This window comes from Gordionus sp. m RMFG-2023, chromosome 3 (genome assembly GCF_954871325.1).
Source record: "Gordionus sp. m RMFG-2023 chromosome 3, tfGorSpeb1-WG-v2, whole genome shotgun sequence".
In the NCBI taxonomy this organism is placed as follows: domain Eukaryota; kingdom Metazoa; phylum Nematomorpha; class Gordioida; order Chordodea; family Parachordodidae; genus Gordionus; species Gordionus sp. m RMFG-2023.
This window is the reverse complement of record NC_088777.1, coordinates 5,844,883-5,857,643: the sequence shown is the minus strand read 5'-3', so window position 1 is coordinate 5,857,643 and position 12,761 is coordinate 5,844,883. Positions and strand designations below refer to the sequence as shown.

General features: G+C 27.2%; 1 protein-coding gene across 1 annotated transcript in view; it reads right to left on the bottom strand.

The window, feature by feature from the left end:
- The window catches only part of LOC135926659 (excitatory amino acid transporter 2-like), a 4,683-nt gene extending 1,680 nt beyond the window's left edge, over positions 1-3,003 (bottom strand). The window contains exon 1 of the mRNA XM_065462588.1: positions 2,852-3,003. Coding sequence (XP_065318660.1) covers positions 2,852-3,003 — 152 coding nt within the window. The remainder of the gene's footprint in view (positions 1-2,851) is intronic.
- Between the last annotated feature and the right edge of the window lie 9,758 nt (positions 3,004-12,761).

Below are 12,761 nucleotides of genomic sequence, written 5' to 3'. Positions count from 1 at the left end.
AATAAAATAAATAAAATAAAATAAAATAAAATAAAATAAAATAAAATAAAATAAAATAAAATAAAATAAAATAAAATAAAATAAAATAAAATAAAATAAAATAAAATAAAATAAAATAAAATAAAATAAAATAAAATAAAATAAAATAAAATAAAAATAAAATAAAATAAAATAAAATAAAATAAAATAAAATAAAATAAAATAAAATAAAATAAAATAAAATAAAATAAAATAAAATAAAATAAAATAAAATAAAATAAAATAAAATAAAATAAAATAAAATAAAATAAAATAAAATAAAATAAAATAAAATAAAATAAAATAAAATAAAATAAAATAAAATAAAATAAATAAAATAAAATAAAATAAAATAAAATAAAATAAAATAAAATAAAATAAAATAAAATAAAATAAAATAAAATAAAATAAAATAAAATAAAAATAAAATAAAATAAAATAAAATAAAATTAAAATAAAATAAAATAAAATAAAATAAAATAAAATAAAATAAAATAAAATAAAATAAAATAAAATAAATAAAATAAAATAAAATAAAATAAAATAAAATAAAATAAAATAAAATAAAATAAAATAAAATAAAATAAAATAAAATAAAATAAAATAAAATAAAATAAAATAAAATAAAATAAAATAAAATAAAATAAAATAAAATAAAATAAAATAAAATAAAATAAAATAAAATAAAATAAAATAAATAAAATAAAATAAAATAAAATAAAATAAAATAAAATAAAATAAAATAAAATAAAATACAGCCAAAGTTTACAAATATATTCTTTTCAAGGTTGTGAAATAAAATAATTTATTAATATATATAAAAATGATGTCCGCGATTTAAATTAAGAACGATTTTTTTTAAACAATCATTTATTAAGCCAAAACATGGAAGATCTTAAGTTATAGCTAAAAACTAGGTCTAAATAAAACGATTTTCATATGCTATTTATAAGTGTAAATATAAGCTCTGAAAATAAAAAACTAATTCGATGAGATAATTATAGGGTGTGGCATGATTAGTGATGCAAAATTCTTGGGAATTTAAGTTGGGCATATTTTCAAAAATTTAGCGGGAAAATTGGATAATAAGAAGTTAAACACTAAAAATATTTTATTTATATACCTATAAATACAATGGATATAAACAAAATAAATAGAAAATGAATTTATATTATTTAAATGATAATATAAATTATAATAATTTAAAAATCATCACAATCAGAAATACATTCAATAGAAGATCAATATATCTCTTCATTGGTTGTTCCCATTTTATTGAATTTGGGGGAATATCATATAGATGTCGATTATAACAGATATATTATATACAAAAATAAATATAAAAATCACGAATAAAATTTCAGCCACTCCAAATTTTTAGTTCACTTTTTATCTATATCTCTAATATATAAATATACATAATATAGCGATCGGAAAATTGCAAAAACTGATAAATAATATCCCCATAATTTACAATATAGCGAAATTTCAAGTTATGAAGAGGGGAAATAGTCATATATAGAATTTATATTTTTCTGCATATTTTTTGATAATTATAAGCCCTCTCAAGTTGAAAAGGCGGTTACACCACTGTAGATGTATACTGGAACTTTGGAACACAAATTATACATCAGATTTAATTTTTAAAAAATATAAAGATCTGAAAAGCCCCGTTGTCCACATTATCTTGCTCTTGTTTCATCTAGAATAAACCTTTAAGCAATCAAATAAATTTAGGTAATTTCGCTTACAAAACTGAAAAAAAATATTTTACATTTTTGTATACCAGGCAAAATTATATACAATTTTGAAGAATTTTTATATTTATTAAATACATAATTTCTAAATAAAATAAATTATTATGCTTTATATAAAATTGGCATACAATTTGTAAGTAATTAAAAATCTCACCCTCTTTATGTCAAGTTAAATAAAGAGAAATTACTCCTAAAAAAAATAATAATTTCTAATTAAAGCTAAATTAAAAGCAATTTTAGTATCAACATCAAAAAGGTAGGTAAAATTTTAGTTTATTTGCATTAAACTTTAAGCCCCATGCATTTCTTTTATTCAAAGTAATTTAACTGGTAACTAGAATGAATATTTTATTCAATTTGAGTTTAATAACATAATTCTTGTTTAATTGTTGTATTTTGTTTATTACAGGTATTGTTGAATTAATTTTGCGTCATTTTTAATTTAAAAAAAAAATTTATAAAACAAAAAGGATAATTAAATTTATAAATCCCCAAAAAATATAATTTAAAAAGTATCCTTAAAACGCAAAATAGCAAAAAGTTAAGGTAATTTCTTTAAGATCTTAAATTTATTTATATGGACTTCGTATATTTATTTTCAAATAAAGCAAAATATAGCTCAAATATGAATATATGTGCTGACAGTTGTTTCAACTATGATGGGATGTTTACCATTGATTTACGCTCAAATTCTACCTTAGTGTATGAATTTATGATTATATATAATTTAAAATAACATAAAGAAATATGATTTTAAAATAAAACTCTTTTTCGATTTTAAAAACCATAATAATAAAATAATAATATTATGTAGCAATTTACTAGTAAGTTTTTATAAAATATTTTCTAAACTAGTGTATAATATATTTTATTAATAATTGCGCAATGATTATTATTTGTAAAGAAATCAATTATTACACTTTGATTAAATCTTAACCACATAATTGTCCTGCTCATATTGATTTCAATAGAGATAGTTTTTTTTTCCCTTTAGCTTTCACCTTTTCTGGTGGTAAGCTCCTTCAACATCTCTCTCCACTTTATGTTATTCATACAATCTCTTTTATCTACTTTACTTCTTTATATTGGCGCTAACTTTATGGCCCCATTGAAGTTTTGACCTTCCACTTTTACGTTTGCTCATCACTTCCAAACTCTCAACCTTATTTCCTATGTAGTTCATAGGCCTTCTCATTGTGTGCCCATACCACCTAAGTCTGTTTACCATTAACTTAGTCTTAATAGGCACTACCTTTAAACGGTTACATGTCAATACCGCGAAAATTTTAGCGCGAAATGTATTATCGCGAATGCATTATAGCGAATGTCGATTACCGCGAAAAGATATTATAGCGAATGCATTACAGCAAATGCATTATCGCGAATATATTATAACGAATGCATTACCGCGAATGCACTATAGCGAATATAATACAGCGAAAATATTATAGCGAATGTATTAGCGCGAATGTAATACCGCGAAAATGTTATCGCGAATGTATTATAGCGATTATATTACAGCGAATGAATTATCGCGAATGCATTATCGCGAATATATTACAGCGAATGCATTATAGCGAATGTATTATAGCGAATGAATTATCGCGAATATATTATAGCGAATGCATTATAGCGAATGCATTATAGCGAATGCATTATAGCGAATGCATTATAGCGATAGCGAATGCATTATAGCGAATGAATTATAGCGAATGCATTATAGCGAATGAATTATCGCGAATGCATTATAGCGAATGAATTATCGCGAATGCATTATCGCGAATGCATTATCGCGAATGCATTATAGCGAATGCATTATCGCGAATGCATTATAGCGAATGCATTATCATATCGCAAATGGAGTTTCATGAAAGTTACAATTTTATATTTATCGACTTTTCGACTGACTTAGTTGAATCTGAAAATTAAGTTAAATAAAGGGATTGGCTCTAAGAACATTTTTTTATTGAAATTAAGGCTAAGGCTTTTCTTTTTTTTGGCTCAAAATAAAAAAAGATTCTAAGTAATAAAATAGATTTCTCTTTTTCATCTAATCATTTTAAATACCATCAAGTTTTTTCTTTTTAATTTATTGAAAACTTGTAGGGGAGAACGGGGTTATGGCGAACCCTAAAGGCAAACCTTAAGAAAATTGTAAGTACTTTATCATTTTTAATAAAAAATATCTCATTTTGTTCAGCTCTATTAGTTTTATGATATGTTTAAATTTCAAAAATACATCTCTAATAATTTTTTCAAAATATCATTTTTTCTGGAATTTTTTTTGGTAACCGAGTGAACCCTACCCGGGGACGAACAAGCCCTTGGTCGAGGCTATTATAAACTGCTTAGTTTTCCATATATAAAAGTTATATATTTTTTTATTAGGATATATTTAATGATTTAAAACATAAAAGTGTTATATAAAATCATTTAAAACATTCACAATCTTTGCAAATAAAAAAACAATAAAATTGCAAAGCCATGTAACTAATAACTGACATTGAAAGCAGTCTTGATTGTTATGCTTGATATAATTTATTTGTATACCAAACAATTATTTATCATATAATAACATTTTTCGATTTTTTTTCTTTTAGTTGGTCTCTCCTTGGCTTTTTTTGCATGTCAAATTTTTAAAAAATAGCAAAAAAAAGGTTCGACCTAACCCCACAAAAATAGCCCCAGTAGCATCACTTTGATTAAGATCATATTTTGAAGTATTTATATTATCAATTTTGTTCGGGTAAATTGTTATTCTATAAAATAGGATTTTTTCTTTTATGTAAGATGATTTTTGTGTGGTAAAATTGTATATTAATCTTTATTTTTGAAAAATAGTAAAAGTGTAAAAAGTTACTTTTGAAGGTACGAATGATATAAAGCATTATAAAAATTCTTCAAGCGGTCCGATAGAAATAAAAACTATAGCCGCATATGCAATATATAAGTATATAGTTTTGGTAAAAAATTATCTCTTAGAGTTAAATACTCTAGAAAATAAAGCCACTCTCACTATAACCCTGGGTTCATTATAACACCGGTCTCCCCTAATTATGGGCATCAGAAATTTTTTAGCTTTAGCTGATAACATAAAATAATATCACAAAGTTCTTTCCAAAAGTGTCTTACTTTGTTGAAGAAACAAAAAATGTCTAGCAATATGGCAGGTAACATCAAGAAATTGGGTGATAAATTCTAGTGGAATTCGTATTACGAATCTATGGTTTTGCTTGATAAAATCTTAGCTGAAAAACAAAAGGAGCTTGATGAGTTATATGATAACCATGGGGTTAGCTTGGTGAACTGAATTAATATTCCACTTTATCCTAGAATGTCATAAATTAATTTACCTGTGTTCTCTGGTAGCATTTTTTAGCTCTGATTATTTAAAGCCCTGCCCTGGGTTTTCAAATTTCGTTATTTTGAATATTTTCTCTGTATTTTATAAATTGTTTTATACCGAATTTAAGATAAGTAAATAATATTAAAGCATAATTAAAATGTTTTTCACTATAATATTAAACGGCATAAAAATATGGATTTGTGGCCTTCTGTCTCTCTTAAAGTTGAAATTGTTTTAAACCGTATCATGAATAATAAACCAATTTGCACAGTGAGATTTAGAAATAGACAGAATATGAAATTAAAAAATCTTCTTTTCCCATTTCAGAAAGTCTCATAATCATTATGTTTAAAAATATTTATTGTAGGCATTCTCTTTCAGGCAGAATAATATGATAAAATAACTTACAAAATATTAAATTTGAACTAAATTCACATAACATCTCTATTGAAACCACCAAAATATATAATTAAATATATTTTTTATCATTTTAAGATTTATATTTGAAACAGGAGTTGGCATTTATTATTTTTAAATTTAACAATATTTAAATTTAAAAAAGATAAGATTTTATGTTTTAAAGCTTTAAAATAAATAATTTTGACGATTACAAAAGAGATAATAAGATAGAGATCTCAATCCAATGTTCCCCTTCATCTAATCTTATTTAAATTTTTTTTTGCCAGATATGGCTTGGGGGAGGGTTGTATTATAACCACTTATTTTTTAAAAAATATTTATGAAAAATTTAAAACCATTTACTATAATAAAAAGAAAAAATTATCAACATATTTTTTTAGCGCTGGAGAGGGTAAATCATATCGTAGGGGCTAGTAGAATTAGGTCGAATTAATTATATTATGCTTAAAAATATGATATAATAAGTATTCATTGGCTATTATAGCTTTAAATTCTATTTTTTCCCTTTAACTTTCACCTTTTCTGGTGGTTGATAATCAAAAGAATTAGAAAAAAAATTAAAAAATTCATTAAAACTTAAAAATTTTTTAAAATAAAATATCACATTTTGAAATTTTTTATGAATTATTTATATACAAATGGTGTATTATTGATAATAACAATTATCCTATAGGAGACTTAATAAACCAATATAACTACAAGCCTGGGGTTTGGGGCTTGTTGGGGAAAAAATTAACTTTTACTAGATTCAATCTTAAAATATAAAATATTAAAATATTTATTAATAGGGTCTTTTGTAAAAAACGACTTAATCTAATCGTTAAAAAAATTGAGTAAACCAAATTCCACATATTTTTTAATAAAATACGAATTTCATAAATAACAAGTGACGTGTTTTAGAGGTAAATAATTTTAAAATGCTACTTTAAATAAATATAGACAATTAAGCTGGTTCTCTGGTTTTTTGAAACTTAAATGGGTTAAATATAATTTTGTCAAATATAAATCACTATTGCATTGTGATAATGTTAGTTGTAATGCATTCGCGATATTGCATTCGCTTTGATGCATTCGCGATAATGCATTCGCTGTAATGTATTCGCTCTAATACATTCGCTATGAAACATTCGCGATAATACATTCGCTATAATGTTTTCGCGGTTATGCATTGGCTATAATGCATTCGCGCTAATATATTCGCTATAATATATTCGATATGATGCATTCGCGATAATGCATTCGCGGTATTACATTCGCTGTAATGCATTTGCTATAATGTTTTCGCGGTAATGCATTCGCTATAATGCATTTGCGCTAATATATTCGCTATAATACATTCGCTATAATACATTCGCTATGATGCATTCGCGATAATGCATTCGCGGTATTACATTCGCTGTAATGCATTCGCTATAATATTTTCGCGGTAATGCATTCGCTATAATGCATTCGCGTTAATATATTCGCTATGATACATTCGCTATGATACATTCGCTATAATGCATTCGCGGTAATGCATTCGCTATAATATCTTTACGCGGTAATCGACATTCGCGATAATTCATTCGCGATAATTCATTCGCGATAATTCATTCGCGATAATTTATTCGCGATAATTCATTCGCGATAATACATTTCGCGGTAAAAGTTTCGCGGTATTGACGTGATACGCCTTTAAACTACTTAGTATTCTTGTACTGCGCTCGTTATCCTTTTTTGTTACCCCAGCAATCATCCTCAGCATTCTCATCTCCATAGTTTGAAGACTTCTCCCGTCTGATTTTTTGGTTGGTTTCCGAACTATATAGAATAGTTGGTTATACTATGGAACTGTAAATTTTTCCCTTTAATTTGTATGGGATTCTTTTGTCAAATAGGACTCCAGATAAAGATCTCCACTTTAACCACCCTTGATTAATTTTACTTTTTATCTCTTTTTCTATTGTGCCGTTTGTTTGTATAATAGAGCCAAAATATTTGCAGCTTTCAATTGCCGCTATCTGCCATTCATTTATATCAATACTCTCTGTTTCATCTCCTCCTATCACCTATACTCCGTCTTTTCTCTATTTATTTTTAGTGCGTGTCTAAAATATTTATCCAACTCACTAATCTTTCTTTCATTTAATCCTTGGATTCGGCAAGTATCACAATATCTGCAAATATCATATTCCACGGGAATGTTTGAGGTATAGACTGTGCTAATACATTACTGTAATGAAGAGAAGTGGGCTGAGAGCCGACCCTTGATGAACTCCTTCGGCTATTGTGAAGTCTGCTGAAGTACCTGTTGTGCTATGGACCATTGTTGTATGGCCCATATACATATCCTGTATTATTCTTATATATTTTTCAGGAATCTGTCTCTCTTATTTCAATTATGTCTCTTAATCTTTTTTCTATTATTTTTTCGTATAGTTTTAGACAGTGTGACATTAGTTTTGTGCCCCTGTTGACAATTGTGTGGATCCCCTTTATTTTTGAAGATAGGAACTAGATAGCTCTGCCTCCATTTTTGGGGAACCTCTTCATTTCCAAGTATTTTATTGAACATATTTGTGAGGAGATGTATTCTATCATCTCCTAGTGCTTTAAGGCTTTCTATTGGAATATCGTCTGGACCCTTAGCTTTGTTGTTTTTCATATGCTTAAGGCATGTGATTATTCCTTGTTCTGTGATAGGTTGTACAAGGTTTTTACATGGGGAGTGTTCATCTAGATGTAGTAAGTGGGGATTAAAGTTGAGAAACTCCTGAAAATATTCTTTCCATCTATTCATTATTTCTTTTTCCTTTATTATCAATTTCCCATCCTTATTCTTGATTACTTTCGGCTCCGTTTATATCCCTAGAATTTGTTTCTTGCTGTTTGGCTAATCTGTATATTTTATTTTGCCCTTATTTGGTATATAGTTCTTCATACATGTCATTGTATGCCATAGATTTGGCCCTAGCCACCGCCTTTGTAGCTAATCTCTCGATTTTTTGTACCTTGTCTTGTCATCTGGGTTTATGGATTAGTACCATATTTTATAAAGGACTTTTTTCTCCTGTATAGTGATTTGTACCTCCTCATTCCACTAACATAGTTCTTTGTATGATTTGTTACCTCCCCTTGCCAAGCCTAGTGTCGATTTGGCAATGTCTATTAATCTCGATGAAAGGTCTGTCCACATTTTTCATTGACTTGTGATGAATCTATTGTTTTAAAGTTTGATTGCAAAGGCATCTGCCATTGTTTTTAATTTGCCCCATTTGATGCATGGTTCCAGTTTTATTTTGTTTTGAGTGGATTTATTTGAGATGTTTAAATCCATGACCACTAGTTAGTGTTGCGCTGGCGATATCTTCTCCTGGGATGACTTTGCAGTCTATTACATCTTTTAATCTTCTGCGAGAGATTAGCATGTAATCTATCTGTGTTTTCCTTGTACCACTTTCATATGTTATTAGATGACTATCTTTCCTATAGTAGGTGTTGGTTAAGGCAAGGTCGAAGGCTTGCGCAAATTTCAGTACATTCTCCTTCATCATTTCTTTCTCCATATCCAAAACCACCATGATGCCTTTTGTAGCTTTGCTTTCCCGACATGCGCATTTAGTCACCACCAATTATGACTAGGTCATCCTTAGGGATTTCCATTACAGCTTCATCAAGGATAGCTCTAAATTCATCTTTCTCTTCTTCCTTGCAACCCGTTTGAGGAGCATATACTGAAAGGATGTGTAGTATTGATTGACCAATGCAGAGTTTTATCTTCATTAGTCTATCAAAGATCCTGTTGACTTTTACTACTGAGGAGGTTAGATCCTGACTGAGGATGATGCCGACACCATTCATATTGCTAACAATTCCATTATAGTACAATTTATACCCATCTCCAATCATCAAAGTCTTCGGTCCCTTCCATTTTGTCTCTTGTATGCACGCTATATCAACTTTTCTCTTGTTCAACATTGATGCCAATCCCAATATTCAAACTTGCTAATCTTGTCCTCTTTGCTTTGACCTTTATTTTACTTTTTACGGGATGGAGGTCTGCACTCTGCTCGTCGCTTGGAGGGAACGCCCTAGCTTTCATATTCATATTTGCATTTGTTTCGTTCATTTTGTTTATTAGACAGGTATACTTAGCACCCGGCTGTCCAGGCCTGTCGGTAACTAAGGTGTCATCTCTAAGCTCCGAAATGCATCTAACCATATGTCTTTACACATCAGTCATCGAATAAAAACATGAATGTTTTTATGCTCCTTACCAGGATTGAACATGCCTCCTTCTTCGTCCTTCTGTTTCTAAGCATACATCTAACCCATTATAAATTTTATATTTCATCATTCTCTGGAATGGATTAATTTTGCACTGTAACCTATATCTTTTTAAATTGATATTAAACAGAAAATAAATACTCTACTCCTAGTATTCTATTTAATAAACTAACCACCGTTTAGATCAGGACTTATTTCTATTATTTATACATATATAGCTATTTTAGTTTTTTCTAATAGTAAAATTTCTGTAATTTATATTAAATTCGTAGCAAAAATTTATTCAGGTGGTGGGTGGGGTTGGGAAATAACGTTTTTAAGAGGTTTACCAATCCTTATTAGCAGAGTTTTCTTGAACCTACCCTAACCACAAAAAAAAGAAGCGAGTTTATATATAAAATTAAAAGCGTGAGGTCATCTTGTAAGCATGAAGTGAGCCCAAATTTTGGAAACTCTAATTCTGAAAACTAATACCAAAAGTGTTTTTTCTTAAATATTGAGACTTTACATTAAACAGATATTAGAACTAAACATCATATAACATTTATAAAAACTACACTTTTAAAATTTCAAACACAAATAATATAATAATGGGCGTGAATATAAATTATGCATAATGAAAAAAAATTTAATAATTATTTAGCCCGATAGGTAAATAATCATTATAAAATATCATGAAAATAAACATTTTATGATTATCTATATAAAAAGTTAATAAAAATATTATTTTAATCGAAATTATGTTTATGTTCAAATCTCATATATTAAGCAAACCCATAATAATTTTCAATAGAAGCAACATTAGTAACGATGTACTTTCCTTTGCACAAATCGTGACCTGCGAATCTAAATCAAATAACTTTGATTTTGTCTAAACAATCAATCATATATATATCTCCTGAAAATTTTTGGTCGATAATAACGCTTGCCTTACTACGTTGTTGCAAGATCATCCGCGATTTTTTACTAAAATTTAAAATAGAATATAACTTTTAAATTAAAAAATAGGATATTTTTCAATGAAACATCATATTTTTATAAAACATTTTTTAAATCATTTTCATATTTTTTGGCTACGAGGTTGTAGAAATTCGATCCCCTACTTAGAGCCGGTAAGACGTCTGGTAAATAGTAAGTGATTTTATAAAAAATAAAATATTTACATAATATGGAATATATACTTAATAAGCGATTTTGACAAAACAAAATATAAAAATTTATTCAGCCTATGTCTAAGATTATTGCCCTTTATTTCAATATTTTAAGAATTTCTAAAAAAAATTAACGTAATACATTTAATATATTTTTTTTCTAAGATCACCTTCTTTAGGCTTAAAGTTGAATGCATTATAAAACAACTAAGTTCTCTTCCTTCATCCTCTAGTTTTGGATCTGTCAAATTTTATGGTTGAAACTAAATGCTTTAGTTATTTCTCTCTATTGTAATAATCTTCGTTATAAAATTTGTTTGTAGTTGCAAGGCAATTGACTTGGTCCCCAAAATTTCTAATTTAGAATTATTATACAATTCCAAATTGAGTCAAGAATTTTTTTGATCCTGGATTTTTTAAAATATGTTAAATAAAATATGGTTCATAAGGAAATATTTAATTGTCTTTGTGATTGCGCCAATTTTTAAATAATTTGTTCTGTGCTTGGGATTAAATCTCGATAAATATTAAGTAAGGCTGAACCATTTAACCTATTTTATAATGTGGTACTCCTAAGATAGGCTTTTATTCTCCTTAATAACGAAAAGGTTCTTTCATTTCATGTTTGTGCTTATTGATGTTGCCAAAATTAAAATATATAGTAGTTAATATATTTAAAAAAAACTTTAAAATATTTCAAACTATGCAATACCTCCATTGCGTTTCTTGGAATATTATCTAGTAGAATTAATTTCTCTTACTAAGATTTAAATTCAGAAATCAATTGGCCTTCAGATACAATAATAGCCCCTAAATTAAAAAAATTTTGAGATCAAGAATTAATATTTCCTAAAGAAAGATATAGACAGTGAAATCTGTAAATTAAATAAGGCCATTTGGTAAACCACAAGTCTTTTATGAATTTGAGTCAAGAACCCGAGGCTAGCGAATCTCAAATTCATATAGTATGGCATTCTCCTCAAACAAAAATCTCATGAAATTCATGATCAATATTTCTTAATTTTTGAAGTTGCAATATAATTATATTGGCGATTCTCATAGTCTCCGTCAAAACTATATTATTTTTTTGAAAAATATTAAACAAAATTGTTGTTACAATTAAATATTATTTATATACATTTCAATGCAAAAAAGGAAATTGGTTGTCTTATTGAATAATAAAGTATATGACTCGGATAAAATATTTGGTTCAAACCATCCCGATATTTCTCCAAGAGCACTCAAAGTAGGCTCTTCTAGATCCAAAAAATTAGGCAACCGCTTGATATCGTAGCCTACATTTGGTTGGGTGCGTCTTGGGCAGTTTCTTTTTTCTTATAGCATAAGAGCTATCAGAAATAATTATATTAAGCGAATTTTATCTCTTTTCTGAATAATACCTACACTCTAGAAATTTTGCCTAATCATAGTTATTAGTAGAAATAAATTATATAGAATTATATTTAAGAGCTATCTTATAAACGGCAGAGAACATGAATCAGATATGACTAACAAGTGAATCTGGGGTGGGGGGGGGGGGGAGATTTTCTTTTTCTCCCTTCTGGCTACATTTCTAATCTTATTATTGTTAGGAATTTTTATTAAATTGATTCTAGAAATTAAAAGGGTTTGCTAAATATAGGTTTTCTACGGATTGTAGTAAAAAAAAATATATTGAAAACACAATTTAACAGATTTTTGAAAAACGGCTAATCAAGATTTTTAAACAAAAAATAATTTAACTTAATTCTCGTTACCTTGGCCCAACTCCAAACGGCTTAGCCTCTTTATTCAATATTTTAG